General features: G+C 44.1%; 1 protein-coding gene across 1 annotated transcript in view; it reads right to left on the bottom strand.

Moving 5' to 3' along the window:
* The window catches only part of LOC126298975 (uncharacterized), a 974,877-nt gene that overhangs the window by 292,165 nt on the left and 658,058 nt on the right, over window positions 1-24,654 (bottom strand). Inside the window, exon 15 of the mRNA XM_049990596.1 lies at window positions 3,897-4,011. Within this exon, the coding sequence (XP_049846553.1) occupies window positions 3,897-4,011 (115 nt within the window). The remainder of the gene's footprint in view (window positions 1-3,896; window positions 4,012-24,654) is intronic.

Below are 24,654 nucleotides of genomic sequence, written 5' to 3'. Positions count from 1 at the left end.
GATTTTTACCCTCCACAATTCTCTGCAATTCTAAATTGGTGATCCGTTGATGCCGCAGAACATGTTATACCAAACGGTTCCTTCTTTTAGTCAGGTTATACCACAATTTCCTCTTCTCCCCAGTTCTGTTCAGTACCTCCTCATTAGTTACGTGATCTACCCATCTAATCTTCAGCATTCTTCTGTAGCACCACATTTCGAAAGCTTCTATTCTATTCTTGTCCAAACTATTTATCGTCCATGTTTCACTTCCATACACGACTACACTCCATACAAATACCTTCATAAATGACTTCATGACACTTAAATCTATACTCGGTGTTAACAAATTTCTCTTCTTCAGGAACGCTTTCCTTGCCATTGCCAGTCTACATTTCATATCTTCTCTACTTCGACCATCATCAGTTATTTTGCTCCCCAAATAGAAAAACTCCTTTACTACTTTAAGTGTCTCATTTCCTAATCTAATTCCCTCAGCATCATCCGACTTAATTCGACTACATTCCATTATCGTCGTTTTGCTTTTGTTGATGTTCATCTTATATCCTCCTTTCAAGACACTGTCCATTCCGTTCAACTGCTCCTCCAAGTCCTTTGCTGTCTGTGACAGAATTGTAATGTCATCGGCAAACCTCAAAGTTTTATTTCTTCTCCATGGATTTTAATACCTACTCCGAATTTTTCTTTTGTTTCCTTTACTGCTTGCTCAATATGCAGATTGAATAACATCGGGGATAGGCTACAACACTGTCTCACTCCCTTCTCCGCCATTGCTTCCCTTTTATGCCCATCGAATCTTATAACTGCCATCTGGTTTCCGCACAAATTGTAAATAGCCTTTCGGTCACTGTATTTTACCCCTGCCACCTTCAGAATTTTAAAGAGTGTATTCGAGTTAACATTGTCAAAAACTTTCTCCAAGTTTACAAATGTTAGAAACATAGGTTTGCCTTTCCTTAATCTTTCTTCTAAGACAAGTCGTAGGGTCAGTATGGCCTCTCGTTTTCCAACATTTCTACGGAATCAAAACTGATCTTCCCCGAGTTCGGATTCTACAAGTTTTTCCATTCGTCTGTAAAGAATTCGTGTTAGCATTTTGCAACCTTGACTTATTAAACTGATAGTTCTGTAATTTTCACACCTGTCGACACCTGCTGTGTTTGGGATTGGAATTATTACATTCTTCTTGAAGTCTTAAGGTGTTTCGCCTGTCTCATAGATCTTGCTCACCAGACGGTAGTTTTGTTATGACTGGCTCCCTCAATTCTATCAGTAACTCTAATGGAATGTTGTCTATTTCCGGAAACTTTTTTTGACTTATCTCTTCCAGTGCTCTGTCAAATTCTTTACGCAGCATCATATCTCCAATCTCATCTTCATCTACGTCCTCTTCTATTTCCGTAGTATTGCCCTCAAGTACATCGCCTTTGTATAGAGCCTCTATATACTCTTTCCATCTTTTTGCTTTCCCGTCTTTGCTTAGGACTGATTTTCTGTCTGAGCTTTTGGTATTCATACAGTGGTTCTCTGTTCTCCAAAGGTCTCTTTAATTTTCCTGTAGTACGTAAACTATTTATTTTAAAATTTCAGTAGCTAATAAATTCAGTCCACGAAATATTGTGCTTGTGACATCTAGAGAACGATAATATCACAATCGAAATATAGTTCAAAAATGGTTCAAATGGCTCTGAGCACTATGGGACTTAACTTCTAAGATCATCAGTCCCCTAGACCTTAGAACTACTTAAACCTAAGTAACCTTAGGACTTCACACACATCCATGCCCGAGGCAGGATTCGAACCTGCGACCGTAGCGGTTCCAGACTGTAGCGCCTAGAACCGCTCGGCCACCCCGGCCAGCCGAAAAATAGTTCGGAATCTATGGGGTGAAACTGCAGGTTACATCGAAACCTCAAATAGGCGCAATCTTTATTGGAAATTTTAGGGATAGATTATAACCTCAAAAATTAATTTGTTCAAGTAAAAAGGGGAGAAAGAGGAGCATATCTTATATGCTTATAGCTAATGTGCTGGACCACTTTTGTGGAAGGTTGTCATTAGTTCTCTACAAATTATTCTTACTGCTTACTGGCGTTTTATGCCAGTAGGGTAGTGATTCTGTTACTATGAAGTGGTTTGCAAATGTGGTGTACGGATGTATTTCCATTTTTAAGTGCTTTAGGTTTTCAGAGTATCTTATGCTACACTTTATCCTTGTCTTTCACTCGTGTGCTAAATGACAGTCATTGACAGTTAATTGAGATACGTCTGCACAACTTTAAATAAACACAGCTGAACAGAGTGTATATAAGTTGCTTTTCAAGGTCAGCACTAATTGTCTCGAGTATTTAACAGAGCGTTTCTCCATTCATCACATGCATTTGTAAAACTTGTCTGGTATTTCTGATAACTGATGACCATTTGTATAGTACTCGCTTTACGAGACAGAAAAGCTTATTCACATGCATTCGGCGTCTTTTTAACAGAAGAAGCTGCTGTACAGCATTCGTCACCAAGCTCAGATGCACCCCTGTATCCACCCCACGCTAGAGGTTTAAATTTAACCTACTTCATACATAGAATAGATTCTACACTATCTAACCTCTTTGACATTGCCAGAAACTGAAGAAGGAAATCGGACGTAGTATGACCACGCTATCGGGAAACCTCTGGCGACGGTGTCTGACGGCCGTTGTCGGTGTCATTGTGAACGCAGTCTTGGCGCAGTGTTGCACAACCCAGTCTCTGTGTAATCAGCGACCACTTGTAATCATCGCTAACGATGGCAATATCATTGTAGCACACATCCGACTGTTTATTCTGGACTATATATCTACTTACATAAAAATGTAGCCTACTCTGATCTGAAAGTATAACTGTGCAATGAACAAAGCGGTAATGTTCAAATCAAATGTGTGTCAAATCTTATGGGACTTAACTGCTAAGGTCATCAGTCCCTATGCTTACACACTACTTAGCCTAAATTATCCTAAGGACAAGCACACACACCCATGCCCGAGGGAGGATTCGAACCTCCGCTGGAACCAGCCGCACAGTCCATAACTGCAGCGCCCTAGACCGCTCGGCTAATCCCGTGCGGCACGCTAATGTTATCTAAGCGACAGCATCATACTTGTATACAAATTTAAATATTTACCATGCTCAATCTTTAGTAAATTACTAATAACTTCTGTGTGTATGTGTGTTGTAGTATCTTATCGACCGCCTCCAAAAGTAATCATTAGTTGCAGCAATACATCACAGATAAGTCTGTAGATTTCTTAGGCCAAGAAATGTCCTCATTCTGTAGCGTCTGTCTTTGTCGCTAGCAGTGTGGGCACTACGCAATAACATTAAGCGTACCACGCTCAAGTAGCAGGGAATGGGGCTGCAGAACGCCCTGAGCATATAAACATGCTCACAGCCCAACAAAAATGCATATCTCACAGTATACTTTCTCCGTTTTCCTGCCATTCAAACTTAGAGGCAGTCTTGAGGAGTGTGATGACGGTCGTTGCCTGTAGAATTCAAATGGCCAGTGTCGAGCCCACTCTGAGCACTCTATTGTAATGCTTTTGGAAGGTTAATTTCAAAATGGTCCAAATGCCTCTGAGCACTATGCGACTTAACTTCTGAGGTCATCAGTCCCCTAGAACTTAGAACTACTTAAACCTAACTAAACTAAGGACAGCACATAACACCCAGTCATCGCGAGGCAGAGAAAATCCCGCCGGGAATCGAACCCGGGAAACCGGGCGCGGGAAGCGAGAACGCTACCGCACGACCACGAGCTGCGGAATTTTGGATTTTGATATTTATTCCAGTAATAACACATATCGGTTTCTTATGGATCGGTTGTACTGCAAGTAATTAAAAAGTAATGATTAGGAACAGACCTGTTGTTTATATGACAGAGAGTCCAGCGTGCCGACGGAGAGAGTAGTAGGAGGATCTGGAGAATCTAGAGGGCTGCTCGCTGGAGTCCCACCTCTCGCTGTATTCAAATAAATGCTGGAACATAAAAACATAGCCAGCTAAGTTAGCGCCAGTGTGTGTATGTGCTACTCGCAGTGCATTAAGTATGATACACTACAAAATGGTTCAAATGGCTCTAAGCACTATGGGACTTACATCTGAGGTCATCAGTCCCCTAGACTTGCAACAACTTAAACCTAACTAACCTCAGGACATACACACATTTATGCCCGAGGCAGGATTCGAACCTGCGACTGTAGCAGCAGCGCGGTTCCGGACTGAAGCGCCTAGAATCGCTCGGCCACAACGGCCGGCTGATACACAACAGGTCATGAAAATTGTAACACTGTGAATGAAACATACAAATCAAATGGATGTAAACCACAATAGTAGACACTAAGCATGGTATTGTTACTGCTGTGGTATTCAGTCCGGACACAGGTATAGTGCAGCTCCTCAAACCAGTTGTAATGTCCCGTCTGTTAACATCGGGATCACGAGGTGTATGCGCAGTAGCAAGCCGAGCCGCTGATATCGCAGCTCACAGTAAACCCAACTAGCGCTCAGTAGCCCGATATTGCGGTAACGAACTATGTTATAATTAAGTTTACGTGCGAAAACAAGGTTGTATACGGCAGTGTGAATTTTTGTTAGTGACAGGCGATAGAGTACAGAGTTCCACTGCAATTATCAGTATATTGAAGGACTTTAAAGGGTAAGTTTTTAAATGAAAAATAATGGCTTGATGTGTGATAGCCAGTTGTACTAATCACAGCAGACAAATAAGTAAGTTAGGAATTACTTTTCATATATTTCCTAAAAACAATTAGATGAAAAACAAATGTATAAATCCTTGTAAACATACAGATTCTTTTGCAGGTGAAAATGCTCGTGTCTGCCCAATACATTATACTGATTAGGATTATGAAAGGGATTTGAAAAGTGAACTGTTGAATATTAGTGCGAAACGCAGACTGAAGATGGATGCTGTTCCAACTCTAAATGTACCATCCTCCGGTGCTGCTTTAGGGCATAGTAATGAGCCTATTAATGAGAGAAACCTTTGGGCACAGAAGCAAAGTACCGTAAATAAGAGTCCATCTCTGCGCAGAGAGTCTACCCCAGGAATTGAAACATCTGAGAACTGTATTTCGAAAAAAATTGGTACTCAGAGTGGCAGATTCAACGTTCTCTCCACCCAACCTCTACAGCACAACCTGTGGAGATGGATGAAATCACGAGGGAGGAGGTAGGCACTGCGTTTATTCCATATACAGGCGCACTGTCGAGGAAAATCGCCCGCATTTTGAAGAAACAGCGGGTCGGTACTGTGTTTTGTCCTCCGAATAAAACTCGTGCACTGGTGGGGAGCGCCAAAGATGACGTCGGTTTGAGGAAGGCTGGCGTGTTCCAGATTCCGTGTCAATGTGGCAAGTCGTATATTGGTCAGACTATGCGTACCGTCGCGTATAGTCTTAGCATGGCTTGGGAACTAGCGATTGGGTTAATCAAGAGTAAATCGAGCAAACGCATAGTTGTGACGACCACGGCGGACAGAGCCATCACACCGACGTTATCTCAGACGCCGTCGCACTCTCTTCCACCGTGCGACCGTGGCGCGGGGCGCTGACGGCGGAGGGAGAGCGCCGCGGGCGGAGGGTATTTAAATCGGCCGCCGTCGCGGCCGAACCCAATTCCCCGTGAGCAGCCATAGCGTACGGATCTCCGTACCGGCACGTTTACAGGAGCTCAGTCCGTCAGTTCACCTGATGATGGCGACATGTATGATCGCCGAAATATTGTGCCCGTTGGACACTGTAGACCGGCAGTACACCCGTGGATATTTTGATTATCAAATACGCCGGGAGAAACTCAAGAATCACATATTACTCACTAATGAAGAAATTCCTACTAGACAAAATGTAAACCATGAAAACGAACACCGCTGTAAATGCGACAATGCGTGCTTACGCCAACAATTATAAATAACGGAAACAGAAGTAAAAGACCTTAGGCAAAAGAATGCAGATTTACAGGCAAAGAGAATGACGTTCTTCGGAGGCTGTGTACCAGTATTTCACCGACCATAGCAAAAATACACTAATATAAAACCTAATAATAATAAAAAAATTATATTACATTAAAACATGGAAAATGAGCTAAACATGAATGTGCCATGTGCGTATAAGCTTTCAATGCAACGCTGTGTGGCGAGATGGTTGATAGTGACGTCACAGCTCACAGCCCGCCTGCGCGTGACTAACGTGCATTCTAGCATCCGTGAGTCGTGTTCATCGAAGAATAGACAAGAAGCGAGTGGCTATTGTTACTGGAATGATAAGTTTGTAAAATAAATGTTGCAAATGTGTTTTTGTGTGTATGGAGAAACGTCTCGTGGCCGTGACAAGAATCACACCCTGGTTGGATGCAGAGTTGTCAGTGACTGGTGGGCTGTATGAAAACCAGATGCCGCCACGCCTAAGAGAAGCACGGTTGGACCAAGATAGTATATGCATAGAGAGACAGAACTCCACTGACAAACTTAACGTTGTTCAGGTATATCTTCTGAGTATCTTGGCATAAGGGACCTATGGTCTCAAGTGACCCGTTACTGAGTGACGGCACAGTAGGGCCTCGACGAGCGGACTCTTTATCCCTCCTGTCTCCGTTGGGGACGCCACGCATGCTCGACACCAGAGGACGCTAAGTTCACATGACCTCGCTGGCCACGACTCTGGTTGTTCGGCGCGTCTATTTAAGCAATCGCACTCAGCGTTTCGCCCCAGATTCACTGACTTATCATCCTTAGTACGGAAGACTGCATTGAGACATTACATCGACGTAGCACGGCGCTATTAACACTAAGCACTATTTCATGTCAGTCACCTATCGGATTGCATCAGCATTCAAGATTCCGAACAGAGTAAGTTCTCTCTTCAAAGCACCCCCACATAAACCATATACAAGAATGGTTAAGAAAAAGCTTAGAAACCTGAAGCAGAAGGCACCCAACAAATCAGAGTACTCCAGAGACTTCAATGTAGATGAGACCACTGCAGCAATCAAAGAAATGAAAAAAGGCAAAGCTCAAGGATTTGATGGGATACACCCTGAGTTCCTCATAAATTGTGAAAACAGGGCTCGTAGATGGCTTGCAAGTTTCTTCACTAATATTATGCTATCAGGGAACATGCAAAAAGCCTTCAAAAAAACAAAAACCATAGCAATACTGAAGCCGGGTTAACCAGCAAATAAAACTGCTAGCTATCGACCAACCGCCCTCCTGAGCTGCTCCTACAATCTTTTGGAAAGAGTAATCCTTAACGGAATCAATCCAAAGATCCGTGAAGTTATTCCCATGGAACAGGCAGGGCCCGCATCTCGTGGTCATACGGTAGCGTTCTCGCTTCCCACGCCCGGGTTCCCGGGTTCAATTCCCGGTGGGGTCAGGGATTTTGATCTGCCTCGTGATGGCTGGGTGTTGTGTGATGTCCTTAGGTTAGTTAGGTTTAAGTAGTTCTAAGTTCTAGGGGACTGATGACCGTAGATGTTAAGTCCCATAGTGCTCAGAGCCATTTGAACCATTTTTTTGATCAGGCAGGACTCAGACCAAACAGAAGCTGCGCAGACCAAGTGCTCAGCTTAACTACACACATAGAAGCTGGATTCTAACATCGCCTTAAAACGTCAGTGGCTGTTGTTGATCTTAGAGATGCCTATGATACAGCATGGAGACTAGGACACTTGTACAAACTCGTCAGTGTCATACACTGCCAAACCACAATCAGGTTCATAAACAACATGCTATGTGAGAGATACTACCAAGTAGCCCTTGGCAACCAACTAAGCAGACAGAAGAAACTTCATACTGGTCCTCCTCAAGACTCAGTTTTGGCGCCACTCCTGTTCAACTTGTATACATCTGACCTCCCTGAAACAAAGTCAAGGAAGTTCATCTATGCAGACGATCTGGCCTTGGCCACCCAACAGAGAACTCTTGAAGCTGGTGAGGAGATCCTACCCACAGATTTGAGCACAGTAGATGAATAGTTCAAAATGTGGAGACTGATACCAAATCAAACGAAGACTGAAGTCAGCTGCTTTCACCTTAACAACAGAATGGCTAATGCGAAGTTGAATGTCACCTTCAATGGTCAGGTTCTTCACCACCAAGACTCTCCCAAATATCTAGGAGTGACTCTTGACAGAACCCTCTCTTACAGGAAGTACATAGAAAACAGCGCAGCAAAACTGAGATCACGCAATAGCATCATACAGAAGCTGAGTGGTGCCTAATGGGGCTCAAGAGCTACGACACAGCGTTGCGCTGCCTTAGGGCGGGTCTATTCTGTTGCCGAATACAGTGTGCTGTGCCCCAGTGTGGCTCAATAGCACACATGCAAGAAAAATTGTCGTGGAGCTAAATGCAGCAATGAAGACAATAACAGGCTGCGTCAAATCTACTCCTCTATACTGGTTACCACCTCTAAGCAACATAGCGCCATCAGACCTCCGAAGACAGAACGCTTTCCTCAAGGAATACAAAAAATTACTTAAAATCCCCGAGCTTCCAACGCACTCTGACGTTCCTGCACTCCGAATGACCCGATTAAAATCTAGGCAGGCATCTGTCTTACTGGCAGAATCGCTACAGGCAGCTACTTTCTGTATCAACAAAAGGTGGACAGAAATGTGGAACACTATTGCCCATGATGAACATCAGACCCTCTAAAGAGTGACACAAGACCAGCCGGTATGGAACTAACGCGACGTGCCTGGAAAACAATTAGGCAGATCCGCACAGGCCACGGCATCTGTGCTGAAAAACTCTACCGGTGGGGAAGGGCTTCATCCTCTCAGTGTGACTGTGGAAATGAACACCAGACGATGCATCACATTGTAACAAGCCGTAGCAGAAGAGCCTACTATGGGAACTTGGAAGATTTCTGTGAAGGGACAGAGGCAGCCCTTGAATGGACCGACAAATTAGATATTAATTTATAGACTTATTTTTTGAATTATAAATTATGAAATTAATATATTTTTGTAAAATTTTGTAAAACTATGTAATACATAATTGCTAGTCGCTGTTCATATGTAATGCCACACGCTAAATAAATAAATAAACAGCATTCAAGAATACTTGTCACTATCTAGAACATTACACTCAGAACAGGGAATCAGCGATCATAAAGCGGTTACTGCATCGATGATTTCAGCCGTAAATAGAAATATTAAAAAAAGGTAGGAAGATTTTTCTGTTTAGCAAAAGTGACAATAAGCGGATCACAGAGTACCTGACGGCTCAACACAAAAGTTTTGTCTCAAGGACAGATAGTGTTGAGGATCAGTGGACAAAGTTCAAAACCATCGTACAATATGAGATAGATGAGTATGTGCCAAGCAAGATCGTAAGAGATGGAAAAGAGCCACTGTGGTACAACAACCGAGTTAGAAAACTGCTGCGGAAGCAAAGGGAACTTCACAGCAAAAATAAACATAGCCAAAGCCCTGCAGACAAACAAAAATTACGCGAAGCGAAATGTAGTGTGAGGAGGGCTATGCGAGAGGCGTTCAATGAATTCGAAAGTAAAGTTCTATGTACTGACTTGGCTGAAAATCCTAAGAAATTTTGGTCTTATGTCAAAGCGGTAGGTACTGAAACAGAGGATGACAGATTAAAGGCCGAAATACTTAATGTCTTCTTCCAAAGCTGTTTCACAGATGAAGACTGCACTGTAGTTCCTTCTCTAGATTGTCGCACAGATGACAAAATGGTAGGTATCGAAACAGACGACAGAGGGATAGAGAAACAATTAAAATCGCTCAAAAGAGGAAAGGCTGCTGGACCTGATGGGATACCAGTTCGATTTTACACAGAGTACGCGAAGGAACTTGCCCCCTTCTTGCAGCGGTGTACCGTAGGTCTCTAGAAGAGCGAAGCGTTCCAAAGGATTGGAAAAGGGCACAGGTCATCCCCTTTTTCAAGAAGGGACGTCGAACAAATGTGCAGAACTATAGACCTATATCTGTAACGTCTATCAGTTGTAGGATTTTGGAACACGTATTATGTTCGAGTATAATGACTTTTCTGGAGACTAGAAATCTACTCTGTAGGAATCAGCATGGGTTTCGAAAGAGACGGTCGTGTGAAACCCAGCTCGTGCTATTCGTTCACGAGACTCAGAGGGCCATAGACACGGGTTCGCAGGTAGATGCCGTGTTTCTTGACTTCCGCAAGGCGTTTGACACAGTTCCCCACAGTCATTTAATGAACAAAGTAAGAGCATACGGACTATCAGACCAATTGTGTGATTGGATTGAGGAGTTCCTAGATAACAGAACGCAGCATGTCATTCTCAATGGAGAGAAGTCTTCCGAAGTAAGAGTGATTTCAGGTGTGCCGCAGGGGAGTGTCATGGGACCGTTGCTATTCACAATATACATAAATGACCTGGTGGATGACATCGGAAGTTCACTGAAGCTTTTTGCAGATGATGCTGTGGTGTATCGAGAGGTTGCAACAATGAAAAATTGTACTGAAATGCAGGAGGATCTGCAGCGAATTGACGCATGGTGCACGGAATGGCAATTGAATCTCAATGTAGACAAGTGTAATGTGCTGCGAATACACAGAAAGATAGATCCCTTATCATTTAGCTACAAAATAGCTGGTCAGCAACTGGAAGCAGTTAATTCCATAAATTATCTGGGAGTACGCATTAGGAGTGATTTAAAATGGAATGATCATATAAAGTTGATCGTCGGTAAAGCAGATGCCAGACTGAGATTGGAAGAATCCTAAGGAAATGCAATCCGAAAACAAAGGAAGTAGGTTACAGTACGCTTGTTCGGCCACTTCTTGAATACTGCTCAGCAGTGTGGGATCCGTACCACATAGGGTTGATAGAAGGGATAGAGAAGATCCAGAGACATGGCCCATTGTCATTCATAAAGATTGCATCGTTGTTTGGGAACATGAAGTCTATGAATGGCCTACAATGGTCTCCAAGTGTCCGAACATAACCATTTCCAGTCAATGATCGGCTCAACTGAACGAGGGGACCCAGTCCATTCCATGTAAACACAGCCCACTCCATTACGGAGCCACCACCACCTTGCACATTGCGTTGTTGACAACTTGGGTCCATAGCTTCGTGGGATCTGTACCACAACCAAACCGTACCACCAGCTCTTACCAACTGAAATCGGGACTCGTCTCACCAGACCACGGCTTTCCAGTTGTCTGTGGTCGAAACGATATGGTCATGAGCCCAAATGAGACACTGCAGGCGATGTGTGCTCTTAGGAAAGGCACTCGCGCCAGTCGTCTGCTGCCATAGTCCATTAACGCCAAATTTCGCTGCAGTGTCCTAACGGATACCTTCGTCGTACGTCCCACATCGGTTTCTACGACGATTTCTCGCGGTGTTGCTTGTCTGTGAGCATTGTCACCTCTACGCAAATGCCACTGCCCTCGGTCGTTAAGTGAAGGTCGACGGTCAATGTGTTGTCCGTCGTGAGAGATAATGCCTGAAATTTGGTATTCTCGGCACTCTCTTACCTCTGTGGATCTCGGAATACTGAATTCTCTAACGATTTCCAAAATGTAATGTCCCTTGCTTCTAGCTCTAACTACCATTCCACGTTCACAGTTTGCTAATTCCTTTCGTGCGACTGTAATCACGTTGCAAGCCCTTTCACATGAATCGCCTGAGTACAAATGGCAGCCCCCCCCCCCCAAATGCACTGCCCTTTTATGCCTTGTGTACGATACTACCGCCATCTGTACATGTGGAGCCGTTGAGAGCCGATTTTGTATGGCAGTTTTCAGTGAGATGAGTATGGGACAGAACATTGCAGAGGCTGAATTAACGGTTGGTCCGCTGGCATTGGCAGAGGTGGGGACACAACTACTAGCGAGAGGGAGAAGGGGGCGCTGGGAGAAATTCTATGGGCCCAACATTAGCAGTCACAGGACTAAGCCCTGTTGTTGACCCAGTTTGCAGTCGAAGATATTTAATTTAAAACCAAAGATGGCATGAAAATTCAATTGATTTAACAAATAACTTTTGCTAGTATGTATCTCAGACGGTTGTACAGCATTATGTATTGTTCCTCTACAATAATTTCGCTGCTCAAGCCATCGACGAGTTCAGAATCTACTACGCGATTTTCTCCGCTCTTCTTCGACAATCGCTAACAGAGTTGTCAGAAGAGCTTCTGTGAAGTTTGGAAGGCAGGAGACGAGGTACTGGCAAAATTGAAGCTGTGGGGACGGGTAGTGAGTCGTGCTTGGGTAGCTCAGTTGGTAGAGCACTTGCCCACAAAAGGCAAAGGTCCCGAGTTTGAGTCTCGGTCCAGCACACAGTTGTAATCTGCCAACAAGTTTCATACAAGCGCACACTCCGCTGCAGAGTGAAAATCTCATTCTAGAGTTTCACAAGTTTGCAGATACGATTATATCGATGTTTGGACCTACATACTTGTGCGAGCAACTTTTCTCCACAGCGATGAGAATGAAGTCTACTCTTAGAAGCACACGCACAGACTACAACTTAAAAGCTTATATTCGAATTAGCAGTGCTCAGAAAGTGTTGGCAGACTTTTTTGCTTTAGTGAAAAGCAAGGTTCTCATTAAAATGGTCGAAAATTCGATTTCTATTGCATTTTTTTGAAATGTGTATGTGCCCAGAGTGTTGGGACGAAAAGGTTTTTAATCGGTGCGTTATAAAAGTTTCTACAGCCCATTGTACGAAGCATTGTCATGGCCACCGTGGGACGCTTTCGGCCGGAGACGCTAGGCTCACTTAGAAAATTTGTCGTGTCGTGACGCACGTTCAGAAAACGGTTTATATTGCAGTATGCATGTAGGTACATTCGCCAAAAAAGCTGTCGAAGAACGTGTGCAGTCTGTCGAACTCAGCATATCCAGCTCAACCAGAACGGCTTTTCTCGCCAACAAGAACTAGAGAATTTGCTCTCCAGAAACAATTCGAATTAGAGGAAGGGTTGGTGAACGGTCCTGGAAATGCAGACTAAACTTAAGAAACGCATACTCTTTTTTGGTCAAGCTTTGGTTAAAACAGGTCAAAGCATAATGTTTGGTCCACCATATTGGATTAGCCATTTTGAGTTCTGAAAATGTAACTTCAGATTTGTGTTCACCGACACCAAAAATATATAATAAACTGTAGTTTTTACGCAAATTGAACTAATAATACATATAAAAGCTTTCCCTAAATTTTACAACAGCTTTTTCCCGAGAAATGATTTTTCGAAACTGCGTGCAGCATAAAGTAAAAACGGTTCAATCTATTAACTTCTACCTTTGACCTCCGAAAATTAAAAACTTTACTTGAGAGCTTATTCATACAAAATATGAAATTTATTAGTATTAATTATCTTTTGTAAAGCCACAAAAGAGTGAAACAGACCCCCAAAAATCGAATTTGAAGTTCGAGTAAGCACCACGTCGTTAAATGTTAGGTTATTTCATTGTGGTTAGGTATAAGCTAACCATAAATTTAATGTAGTTTCGACTGATGTTATCTGTTTTTGATTTCAGATGACTCCTGAAGGGCAACACTGCACCCAGTCTGCGCACTTCACACTCGCAGGCCCTTGATCAACCATAATTTTGCCTACTTTTATTGGAAATTTGCAATATAGTTGAAAGTGTGATCAATCACAATCGCCAAACAGATCCTTTGTACGTCTTTTCGCTGTCTCAAAAACAGTTTCCAGTTTGTTCATTTGAATGAGAGCTTAGCCTTAATTGACAGCCAGTGTCCTTGTGTTTAACAAGTGAATAAAATAATGATGAAATACAAGTTAATGTCAACTTAAACTTCATCCGAAACGACACTCTTCACAAAGCAACAAAATCGCAAGCAATATCAGAGGATGATGATGATATTTGGGTTGTGGGGCGCTCAACTGCGCGGTTATCAGCGCCTGTACAACTTACCAACCTTTTCACTGTTCAGTTTCGCCCCTTTTCCCCGAATGATGATGATAGGATGAGAACAACACAAACACCCAGTCCCCGAGCGGAGAAAATCCCCAACCCAGTCGGGAATCGAACCTAGGACCCCGTGATCCAGAGGCATCAATCCTCCCGACTAGACCACAATCTGCAGAATGTAATATCAGATTTTGTACGTAGCTACCACGTCTTCTACGCTTTAACAGTTACATGACAGGTAAGTTTCGTTTGTCATTTATCATCAGTGTAATTGTCCCAGACAGTAAATTTGCCACGAAATGCCTTAACTAGCCGCCGCGAAGTGATAAACCTTTCTAGAACTAACATTAACTAAAGTAGAACAGGTATGTTGACAACAGTTTCTCGTGCCGCGCTGCCTTATTCCGATTCTTCCTCCCCTCTCTTCATGTTATCTTTACATCTGTCGATTCTGCTCTGTTAATGACGTTTGGTTTGCGGGGCGCTCAACTGCGCGGTCATCAGCAACCGCACAAAGTTCCAGTTTTTATACAGTCCAATCTAGCCACTGTCATGCATTATGATGACGAAATGATGAGGACAGCACAAACACCCAGTTCCCAGACAGAGAAACTCCCCAAACCAGCCGGGAATAAAACCTCGGACCCCGTGATCCAGAGTCAGGAACGCTAGCCACTAGATCACGAGCTGCAGACTGCTCCGGTTTTTTCCCCCCTATATTATTAGTTGAATTTGTTCGGAGCGGACGTCCGATGATACCCGTTTAGGTTCTTCGTTGATCCATTCACTCAGTTTTTTTGTTACAGAGAGTAGCTAACCCTCTGACCGAACATGCTGAGTTACCGTGCCGGCTAATTAAGTGCGACGTGTTGAGTTCTATCTACAAGGAAGTCTTAAATCCAGTCGCAAATCTGCTCCGATGCTCGTTAAGCTTGTATGTTGTTCACCAAACAGCAGTGCGGGACGGTGTCAAATGCTTTCCTGAAGTCAAGGAAATGTCGTGTGGCTAGGGCCTCCCGTCGGGTAGACAGTTCACCTGGGGCAAGTCTTTCGAGTTGACGCCACTTCGGCGACTTGCGTGTCGATGGGGATGAAATGATGATGATAAGGACAACACAACACCCAGTCCCTGAGCGGAGCAAATACCCAACCCAGCCGGGAATCGAACCCGGGACGTTAGGTATGACATTCCGTCGCGCTGACCACTCAGTTACCGGGGCGGACGAAGTTAAGGAACACGGCATTAACCTCAGCGGCGTTGTCTACTGCGCTGTGAGTCTCATGGAGGAATTAAGCGAGCTGAGTTTCGCAGGATCTCTGTTTGCGGACTCCATGTTCATTTTTACAGAGGAGAGTTTCATTCGCCAAAAACATCATAATTCTTAAGTATAAAACATGTTCTATAGTTCTACAACAGGTTGACGCCAAAGATATAGGTCTATAATTGTATCTGTCCTACCTCCCTTCTTAAAAACAGAGATGACCTGCGCTTTCTCTCAGTCATTAGGGTCCTTTCGTTGCTCAAGCGAACTACGATAAATTACTGCTAGAAGAGGAGCAAGGTCTTTTGCATGATCTTCGTAGAATCTTATAGCCTCTTCCTAAGACAGTAGTACGAAACAATGGAAGATAAGTCGATGAAATACGGGAGTGTTCGAGGCCGAGAATTAGCCAGGCCATAGACGTAAATGCATGTGTATGTACAGCAGATATGTGGGTCGAAATACATCGAAAATTGTATTACCTGTCTATTACTGCGTGCTTTTTATATCAAGATTAGCCACTATGACAATTCACTTTTCAGAGAAGAAAAGAATCTGGGGGATTTATTAAGAGCTACATAGGGGACACATTGTTCAAATTGTTAGGAATAAATCTCCAGTGTTTTAATAAGATTTGATTAGTCACTGACTGAGACACTAATGTAGGTAAGGTATAGCAATTCTTTCAGGACTGTGCGTGAATCACACATGTTTTCAACACAGCCTTGAAACACATTTTAAATGAAGATTATTTTATAGATAAGGTTGCAGTAGTTTTTTCCTCTATTTTTGCTGCCAAATATATTGTCCATTTCATGAAGAAAAGTGGTGACGTTAATTGGATGCAAACAAGCTTTAAGCAAGAAACAGAAAGTAGGTGCAACACCTTCTTTAAAATGCTACAATCTGTAGTTCGACAGCACGATAAAATCCTCTCCCGAAGAGAGGCCTCCTTCAAAACTTACTGCTTATGACAATAACACTGAACAGAAATCGTGCCATTTTTAGAGCCCTTCAAAGATGAAATAGTAGTTCTGGAAGGCGCGCAGTTTTGTTGTGGATGCACAAACTGAAATGCCATTGTAATACAGAGCCCAAATTTAGAGAGGTACGTTTAAGTTACTATGGAACCAGTTTTCTTGTTCAATACACGTTGCGTGGCCAACAAATGAAAATTCTACTTATTTGAAAACCTCTGGTTTAAATGTCAGTACAGTACAACTATCGTATTATCGTCTATCAACTGTAGATACTTATGATCGCTTTCTCCGTATCAGATGAGGAATTCGAAATTGGAACGTTGCACGGAATCTTAACATTTCTGTGGTCGCCTTTCCGATTGCTGGAAATGATGTTTGTTTCCTGTACAGATGAGACGTTATATACTGTGCGGGAGATATGTAATGAAATGTCAGTTTCTGATAAGACAGAACAAAATTAGAACTCTGTTTTTGTGCTATCTGTAAATATTTGTTTAGGCCGTTGGGAGAAAATCAGCCGCGCACACCAGCAAGAAAAATGAAGTCTCTCTTTTGCGAGTGACTAGACCGTGGACCACATTATACTTAATTTCCCGATGAAGTTGATTTGTATTTAACTTCAATGGATAGTGGTGATGACGATGAACCGCTTGAGAGTTGAAAGCGCAACCGTAATCTCTTTTCAAAGCTATACAATTTAACGGGAAGGGCTTCTTGCTGTTCATTTTTGGAACACAACCTACGACCAGCTTAGAGGCAGGAGTCATGACACTTTCTGCAGGACCTGACCATCATTTTGCAGGACAATGCTCAAGCACGTACAGTGCAAGCTGTTAATGATTTGTTTGACTGATGGGGCTGCTAAGTGCTATACCAATTACTGCACTCCTCTGACTTAAGCCCTCGTGAGTTCAACTCGATTTCTAAACTGAAGGAAACACTTCACGGCATTCACTTCAGAACTGCTACAAATTCTGTAAATAAATACACTCCTGGAAATGTAAAAAGAACACATTGACACCAGTGTGTCAGACCCACCATACTTGCTCCGGACACTGCGAGAGGGCTGTACAAGCAATGATCACACGCACGGCACAGCGGACACACCAGGAACCGCGGTGTTGGCCGTCGAATGGCGCTAGCTGCGCAGCATTTGTGCACCGCCGCCGTCAGTGTCAGCCAGTTTGCCGTGGCATACGGAGCTCCATCGCAGTCTTTAACACTGGGGCTGCTATATATATTTCTGGCCTAATAATGAAAATACGAATATTTATCAACGAAAATGGTTTATTGTTTTTCAAAATATTCTCCATCAAGATTTATACACTTTTGCATTTTGTGACCAGTATTCTTAGATTTTGCTCCTACTGATGGAGTTTAGTAAAGCTTGGCCATTAGAAGAACTTCTACAGAGAGATGCCAAATTTTCTGAGGAAGAGGAACATGTTGATCTATCTTTAAGACCAAGTAAGGTGAAACAGTGGTAGGACGACGGTTCAAATCCTCATCCAGCCATTCAGTTTTAAAGTTATTTTACATCCGAAAATTGCTGCAGTCAAATAAGGGATTGGTTCCTTTGAAAGGGCACGGCCGACGTTCATTTCCCATCCTTCCGTATCTGATTAAGTTCTCCGTTCCTAATGATCTAATGACACCTATCTTTCTTCTTTCTCTGTCCTCATGGACATGTTGTCTTATTTTAATAGAGAACTATGCACCGATTCTGATGGTTGTGAGACAGGTGATAATCCACTGCAAACAAATTAGGTGCTGGTGAAACTACACTCCTGGAAATGGAAAAAAGAACACATTGACACCGGTGTGTCAGACCCACCGTACTTGCTCCGGACACTGCGAGAGGGCTGTACAAGCAATGATCACACGCACGGCACAGCGGACACACCAGGAACCGCGGTGTTGGCCGTCGAATGGCGCTAGCTGCGCAGCATTTGTGCACCGCCGCCGTCAGTCCGTCAGTGTCAGCCAGTTTGCCGTGGCATACGAAGCTCCATCGCAGTCTTTAACACTGGTAGCATGCCGCGACAACGTGGACGTGAACCGTATGTGCAGTTGACGGACTTTGAGCGAGGGCGTATAGTGGGCATGCGGGAGGCCGGGTGGACGTACCGCCGAATTGCTCAACACGTGGGGCGTGAGGTCTCCACAGTACATCGATGTTGTTGCCAGTGGTCGGCGGAAGGTGCACGTGCCCGTCGACCTGGGACCGGACCGCAGCGACGCACGGATGCACGCCAAGACCGTAGGATCCTACGCAGTGTCGTAGGGGACCGCACTGCCACTTCCCAGCAAATTAGGGACACTGTTGCTCCTGGGGTATCGGCGAGGACCATTCGCAACCGTCTCCATGAAGCTGGGCTACGGCCCCGCACACCGTTAGGCCGTCTTCCGCTCACGCCCCAACATCGTGCAGCCCGCCTCCAGTGGTGTCGCGACAGGCGTGAATGGAGGGACGAATGGAGACGTGTCGTCTTCAGCGATGAGAGTCGCTTCTGCCTTGGTGCCAATGATGGTCGTATGCGTGTTTGGCGCCGTGCAGGTGAGCGCCACAATCAGGACTGCATACGACCGAGGCACACAGGGCCAACACCCGGCATCATGGTGTGGGGAGCGATCTCCTACACTGGCGTACACCTCTGTTGATCGTCGAGGGGACACTGAATAGTGCACGGTACATCCAAACCGTCATCGAACCCATCGTTGTACCATTCCTAGACCGGCAAAGGAACTTGCTGTTCCAACAGGACAATGCTCGTCCGCATGTATCCCGTGCCACCCAACGTGCTCTAGAAGGTGTAAGTCAACTACCTTGGTCAGTAAGATCTCCGGATCTGTCCCCCATTGAGCATGTTTGGGACTGGATGAAGCGTCGTCTCACGCGGTCTGCACGTCCAGCACGAGCGCTGGTCCAACTGAGGCGCCAGGTGGAAATGGCATGGCAAGCCGTTCCACAGGACTACATCGAGCATCTCTACGATCGTCTCCATGGGAGAATAGCAGCCTGCATTGCTGCGAAAGGTGGATATACACTGTACTAGTGCCGACATTGTGCATGCTCTGTTGCCTGTGTCTATGTGCCTGTGGTTCTGTCAGTGTGATCATGTGATGTATCTGATCCCAGGAATGTGTCAATAATGTTTCCCCTTCCTGGGACAATGAATTCACGGTGTTCTTATTTCAATTTCCAGGAGTGTAGTTCCAACCCTCGTATACACATTTGAATCAATAAAGCAGATGATGTTATAAAATTAGCAATGCAAAGTTGATAGTTACATAGTTTACCAACGGAACTCGAAACTGCTTCCCTGGATTTCCAGCGTCTCACGCTGGCAAGGCAGTGTCATCTACCGGGTGGGCAGATATGCCTCGCCTGTGTTGCGAGGTGTCACCCGCAAGAAAACATTATGCCCCACACAGGCAACTATATACACTGAAGAGCTAAAGAAACTGGTACACCTATCTAATATCGTGTAGGGCCCCGGCGAGCATGCAGAAGTGCCGGAACACGACGTGGCATGGACCTGATTAATGTCTGATGTAGTGCTGGAGGGAACTGATACCATGAATCCTGCAGCGCTGTCCATAAATCCGTGAGAGTGCGACGGGGTGGAGATCTTTTAGAACAGCACTTTGCAAGGCATCTCAGATATGCTCAATAACGTTCATGTCTGGGGAGTTTGGTAGCCAGCGGAAGTGTTTAAATTCAGAAGAGTGTTCCTGGAGCCACTCTGTAGCAATTCTGGACGTGTGGGGTGTCGTATTGTCCTGCTGGAATACACAATGGACGCGATTGGATGCAGGTGAGGAGACAGGAAGCTTACGTACGTGTCACATGTCAGATTCATATCTAGACGTATCAGGGGTCCCATATCATTCCAACTGCACTCTCCTCACACCATTACAGAGCCTCCACCAGCTTGATCAGGGTCCATGGATTCATGAGGTTGTCTCCATAGCATACACAATCATCTGCTCTACACATTTTGAAATGAGAGTCATGACTAGCCAACAGTCCAATGTCGGTGTTGACGGGCCCAGGCGAAGCGTAAAGCTTTGAGTCGTGCAGTCATCAAGGGTACACGAATGAGCTGGCTCCGAAAGCCTCCTTAATCATGTTTCGTTGAAAGGTTCGCACGCTGACACTTGTTGATGGCCCAGCATTGAAATATGCAGCGATTTGCGGAAGTATTGCGCTTCTCTCACGCTGAACGCTTCTCTTCAGTCGTCGTTGGTCCCGTTCTTGCAGGATCTTTTGCCGACCGCAGCGATGTCGGGGACTTGATGTTTTATCGGATTCCTGATATTCACGGTACACTCGTGAAATGGTCGTACGGGAAAATCCCCACTTCATCGCTACTTCGGAGATGCGGTGTTCCATCGCTCGTACGCCGACGATAACACCACGTTCACACTCACATAAATCTTGATAACCTGCCATTGTAGAACAGTAACCGATCTAACAACTGCGCCAGACACTTGTCTTATATAAGCTTTGCCGACCGCAGCACCGTATTCTGCACACTTACATTCTCTGTATTTGAATACCCATGCCTATACCAGTTTCTTTGGCGTTTCAAAGTAGGACAACCAAAGTAAAAAAAAAAGTATAATTCCAAGCAACTGTTAACGTTGGAAGAGCATGCCCCCTACGCTAATATAAACTTAACATGGGCGAATCCACCTCTGAACCTCACCCTGGAATGTGGGTAGATCAATTCCCGAACACTGCCCCAGACTATAATGTGGTTGGATCAATCCAGGATTAGGGGTAGGGCTCAGAGGTGGATCTGCCCATGTTAAGTTCAGGATAGAATCGGAGATACCCTCAACATGCACGACCAATGTTAACAGTTGGTTGGCATTACCTTTTTTTATTTCGGGTGTTCTGTACAGTTACCTGGGTGGGACGCAATGTTCGCTCAGGAGTGACATCTCGCATTAAAAGGATAGTAAAGCTCATACTTTAACATCTATACACCTGAAAACGTCTTCCCTGAGTAGGCGTTTTTGTTGTGTAGAATAACATTAAGTGTACAAAAAACACATGCACGTGGCTTTTCTTACAAATCTTATAAAATACCCAATTATACATACATCCTCCTCACTATAGAAGATGGTATTTAGCCGCTATTTACTACCGCATGGTGGTGCTAGCTATTTTTCATACTAATAAACGGGATTTTTTTTACAGTGTGCTCCATGCCAGATGCTTCTACGGAGGTGTAAACTGCCGAACAGTGTTCTGCAGTGTACTAAATTGAACAGCTAGTCGTTTGCTAAAGTGGTGGAACCTTTAGTTCTATACACGTATAGAAGTAAGAGTTGATAAAGTCCACCCAAGAAGTAACGTGTTCCGTCTTCCTACAGTTTTAATTATATGAAGTCTTCAAATGAAAACATACGTGGTAACAACATGAAAGTTGTGCGTATATAATTTGATAGATATTTTTCTTGTTCTCGGATGTCTTAGAACGCGCATGTAATATTTGTATCATTCTGTAATGTGCACACAGTCTTGTCAGAGACGCTGCCCTGCCCAGAGACTAGTCAGATCATCTTCGTTCTGTGAAGATGCGCAGGTGTTAAGTGGTGATCGCTGGGAGAGGAGATAGAGAGCTGTACTTGGGTGTCGTGGCGATGAGCGTGTACAGGAGGGACGCAAAACATGGTGCTCTTGGAAATTATTTTATTGGTCTGATGGAAAGTATTATTATTACAAAAGAAATATTAGCATTACGCAATGAATGTTATGCATTTACTAAGACAGATACTGTTTTGAGAAGTTTGGGATTTAAGGTAACGAATTAACGTATTTCACTTTATTGCGGCAGCATTTGCTTAGGCATTCTTGGTTTAACCCAGACAATCAAATCAGGAATTTCTCGCTTTTTCATAAAGTTTTGTCACTGTCAGTGCTAATAGATTTGAAAAGGCAAAAAGAATTTGATCAGTAATATGAGGACTCTAGTGTTAGATTAAATTTTCATGCGTCTCCAATGTTGATCTCGAGTACACACATGAAAAAAAAAGTTTTGCATCGCCCTGGTTCCCAGAACTCCTGAAGATAGACGTTGATTGTGGATATTGTATCACAGACACAATCCTTTGACTGTTCAGAGATGTCACTGAACCCGCCCAAAGATGTAAACAACCAATGCATGAGCAGCGCCTATTACACGGAGGGGTTCCGACAGCCGATCAGTTCCAGTCATTCCACCAGGAAGGAGGTACACGGCTCGTGTCGTCTGTACTTCAACCATGCCTAGACGGTCAATACCGCGGTTCGAACGCGTCCGCATTGTTACTTTGTGCCAGGAAGGGCTCTCAAGAAGGGAAGTGTCCAGGAATCTCGGAGTGAACCAAAGCGGTGTTGTTCGGACATGGAGGTGATGCAGAGAGACAGAAACTGCCGATGACATGCCTCGCTCAGGCCGCCCAAGGGCTACTACTGCAGTGGATGACCGCTACCTACGGATTATGTCTCCGAGGAACCCTGACAGCAACGCCACCATGTAGAATAATGCTTTTCGTGCAGCCACAGGACGTCGTGTTACGACTCGAACTGTCCGCAATAGGCTGAATGATGCGCAACTTCACTCCAGACGTCCATGGCGAGGCCCATCTTTGCAACCATGACATCATGCAGCACGGTACAGATGGGCCCAACAACATGCCGAATGGACCGCTCAGGATTGGCATCCCGTTCTCTTCACCGATGAGTGTCGCATATGCCTTTAGCCAGACAATCGTCGGAGACGTTTTTGGCTGCAACCCGGTCATACTGAACGCCTTAGACACACTGTCCAGCGAATGCAGCAAGATGGAGGTTCCCTGCTGTTTTGGGGTGGCATTAGGTGGGGCAAACATACGCCGCTGGTGGTCATGGAAGGCGCCGTAGCTGCTGTACGCTACGTGAATGCCATTCTCCGACCGATAGTGCAACCATATCGGCAACATATTGGCGAGGCATTCGTCTTCATGGACGACAGTTAGATCACCCATCGTGCACATCTTCTGGATGACTTCCTTCAGGATAACGACATCGCTCGACTAGAGGGGCCAGCATGTACTCCAGACATGAATCCTATCAAACATGACTGGGATGGACTGAAAAGGGCTGTTTATGGACGACGTGACCCACCAACCACTCTGACGGATCTACGCCGAATCGCCGTCGAGGAGTGGGACAATCTCAACCAACAGTACCTTGATGAACTTGTGGACAGTATGCCACGATGCATAGAGGCATGCATCAGTGCAAGAGGACGTGCTACTGGTTATTAGAGGTACTTGTGTACAGAAATCTGGACCTCCACTTCTGAAGGTCTCGCTGTGTGGTGGTACGACATGCAATGTGTGGTTTTCATAAGCAATAAAATGCGCGGAAATGATGTTTATGTTGATCTCTATTACAATTTTCTGTACAGGTTCCGGAACTCTCGGAACCGAGGTGATGCAAAACTTTATTTGATGTGTGTAATTGTAATTTGCAATGAAATATTTTCCTAGTGTTTGCTAAACTTTCAATGGCGAAATTTTGTAAACGGAACAGCGTCAAGAAATGTTTTTGAAAATAATTTTTTAAAAAAAATGTAGTTTCTTGAGAAGAATTTTTGTCTTGAGAGTAACTCAGATTATCCTTAGTTATTTTCTAGCACCCTGATGAACATTCTTTATTAAGTGAGATAAATTTTTTGAGAACCAAATTTGTACTGCATTGTGCTACCGCGCTTCTCTGTAGTTAGTAGAAACTGAGATCAGCTCAGAAACTAAGATGCGCGTGTTCTTTTTTTTTTCTACGAGAGCGGTTGCACGGCGTTTACCATTGCGATGCGACTAAACCAAATATGGGAGATACGGGTTTCGTATTTCACATGCTCAGTTAAGAGCACTGAGTTTAATTATTCTCATTATAGTTCAGACTCAATATTTTTTGTAACAGACAGTGTAGGTTCATTCATTTACATTCTCGCAGTCATATTTGTTTTTCACCCTCACAGCAAGATTTAGTTCTTAACACTGTAAATGTGAGGTTAGCTTATGTACTTATTTTTTCCCTTTACGAATGGAATTTTCTTGGTATGCAACAGCTTACTTTCTAAAGACACCGTGCATTCAGAAAGAGACAATCCAGAAGTAAAGCAAACAAGTGCAAATCACGTAATATTCTCTATTTTTTTTATTTATTAAGATAACTTTTACTTGGCGTCTTTCCTGGAAGGATAGAGCGTCGGCGAATTTTCTGTGAATTTTTGCGTATCAGATTAAGTGCACTGTTTTCGCCTACCATTTGCTTATAAATTTGCTCTTCCACTACGCTATTTGCTAACCATTTGTATTTCTTTTCATCTTAATGGGATAGATATTGCATTTCCTTTATTTGTTCTAATTTTTTGTTATTACCGCTAAAATGCCGCATATTACAGGTAATAGCAAGTCACGAAGCACACAC

Source organism: Schistocerca gregaria, chromosome X (genome assembly GCF_023897955.1).
Source record: "Schistocerca gregaria isolate iqSchGreg1 chromosome X, iqSchGreg1.2, whole genome shotgun sequence".
NCBI classification, from domain to species: Eukaryota; Metazoa; Arthropoda; class Insecta; order Orthoptera; family Acrididae; genus Schistocerca; species Schistocerca gregaria.
Note: the sequence above shows the minus strand (reverse complement) of the source record. Positions and strands in the feature narration are given on the sequence as shown.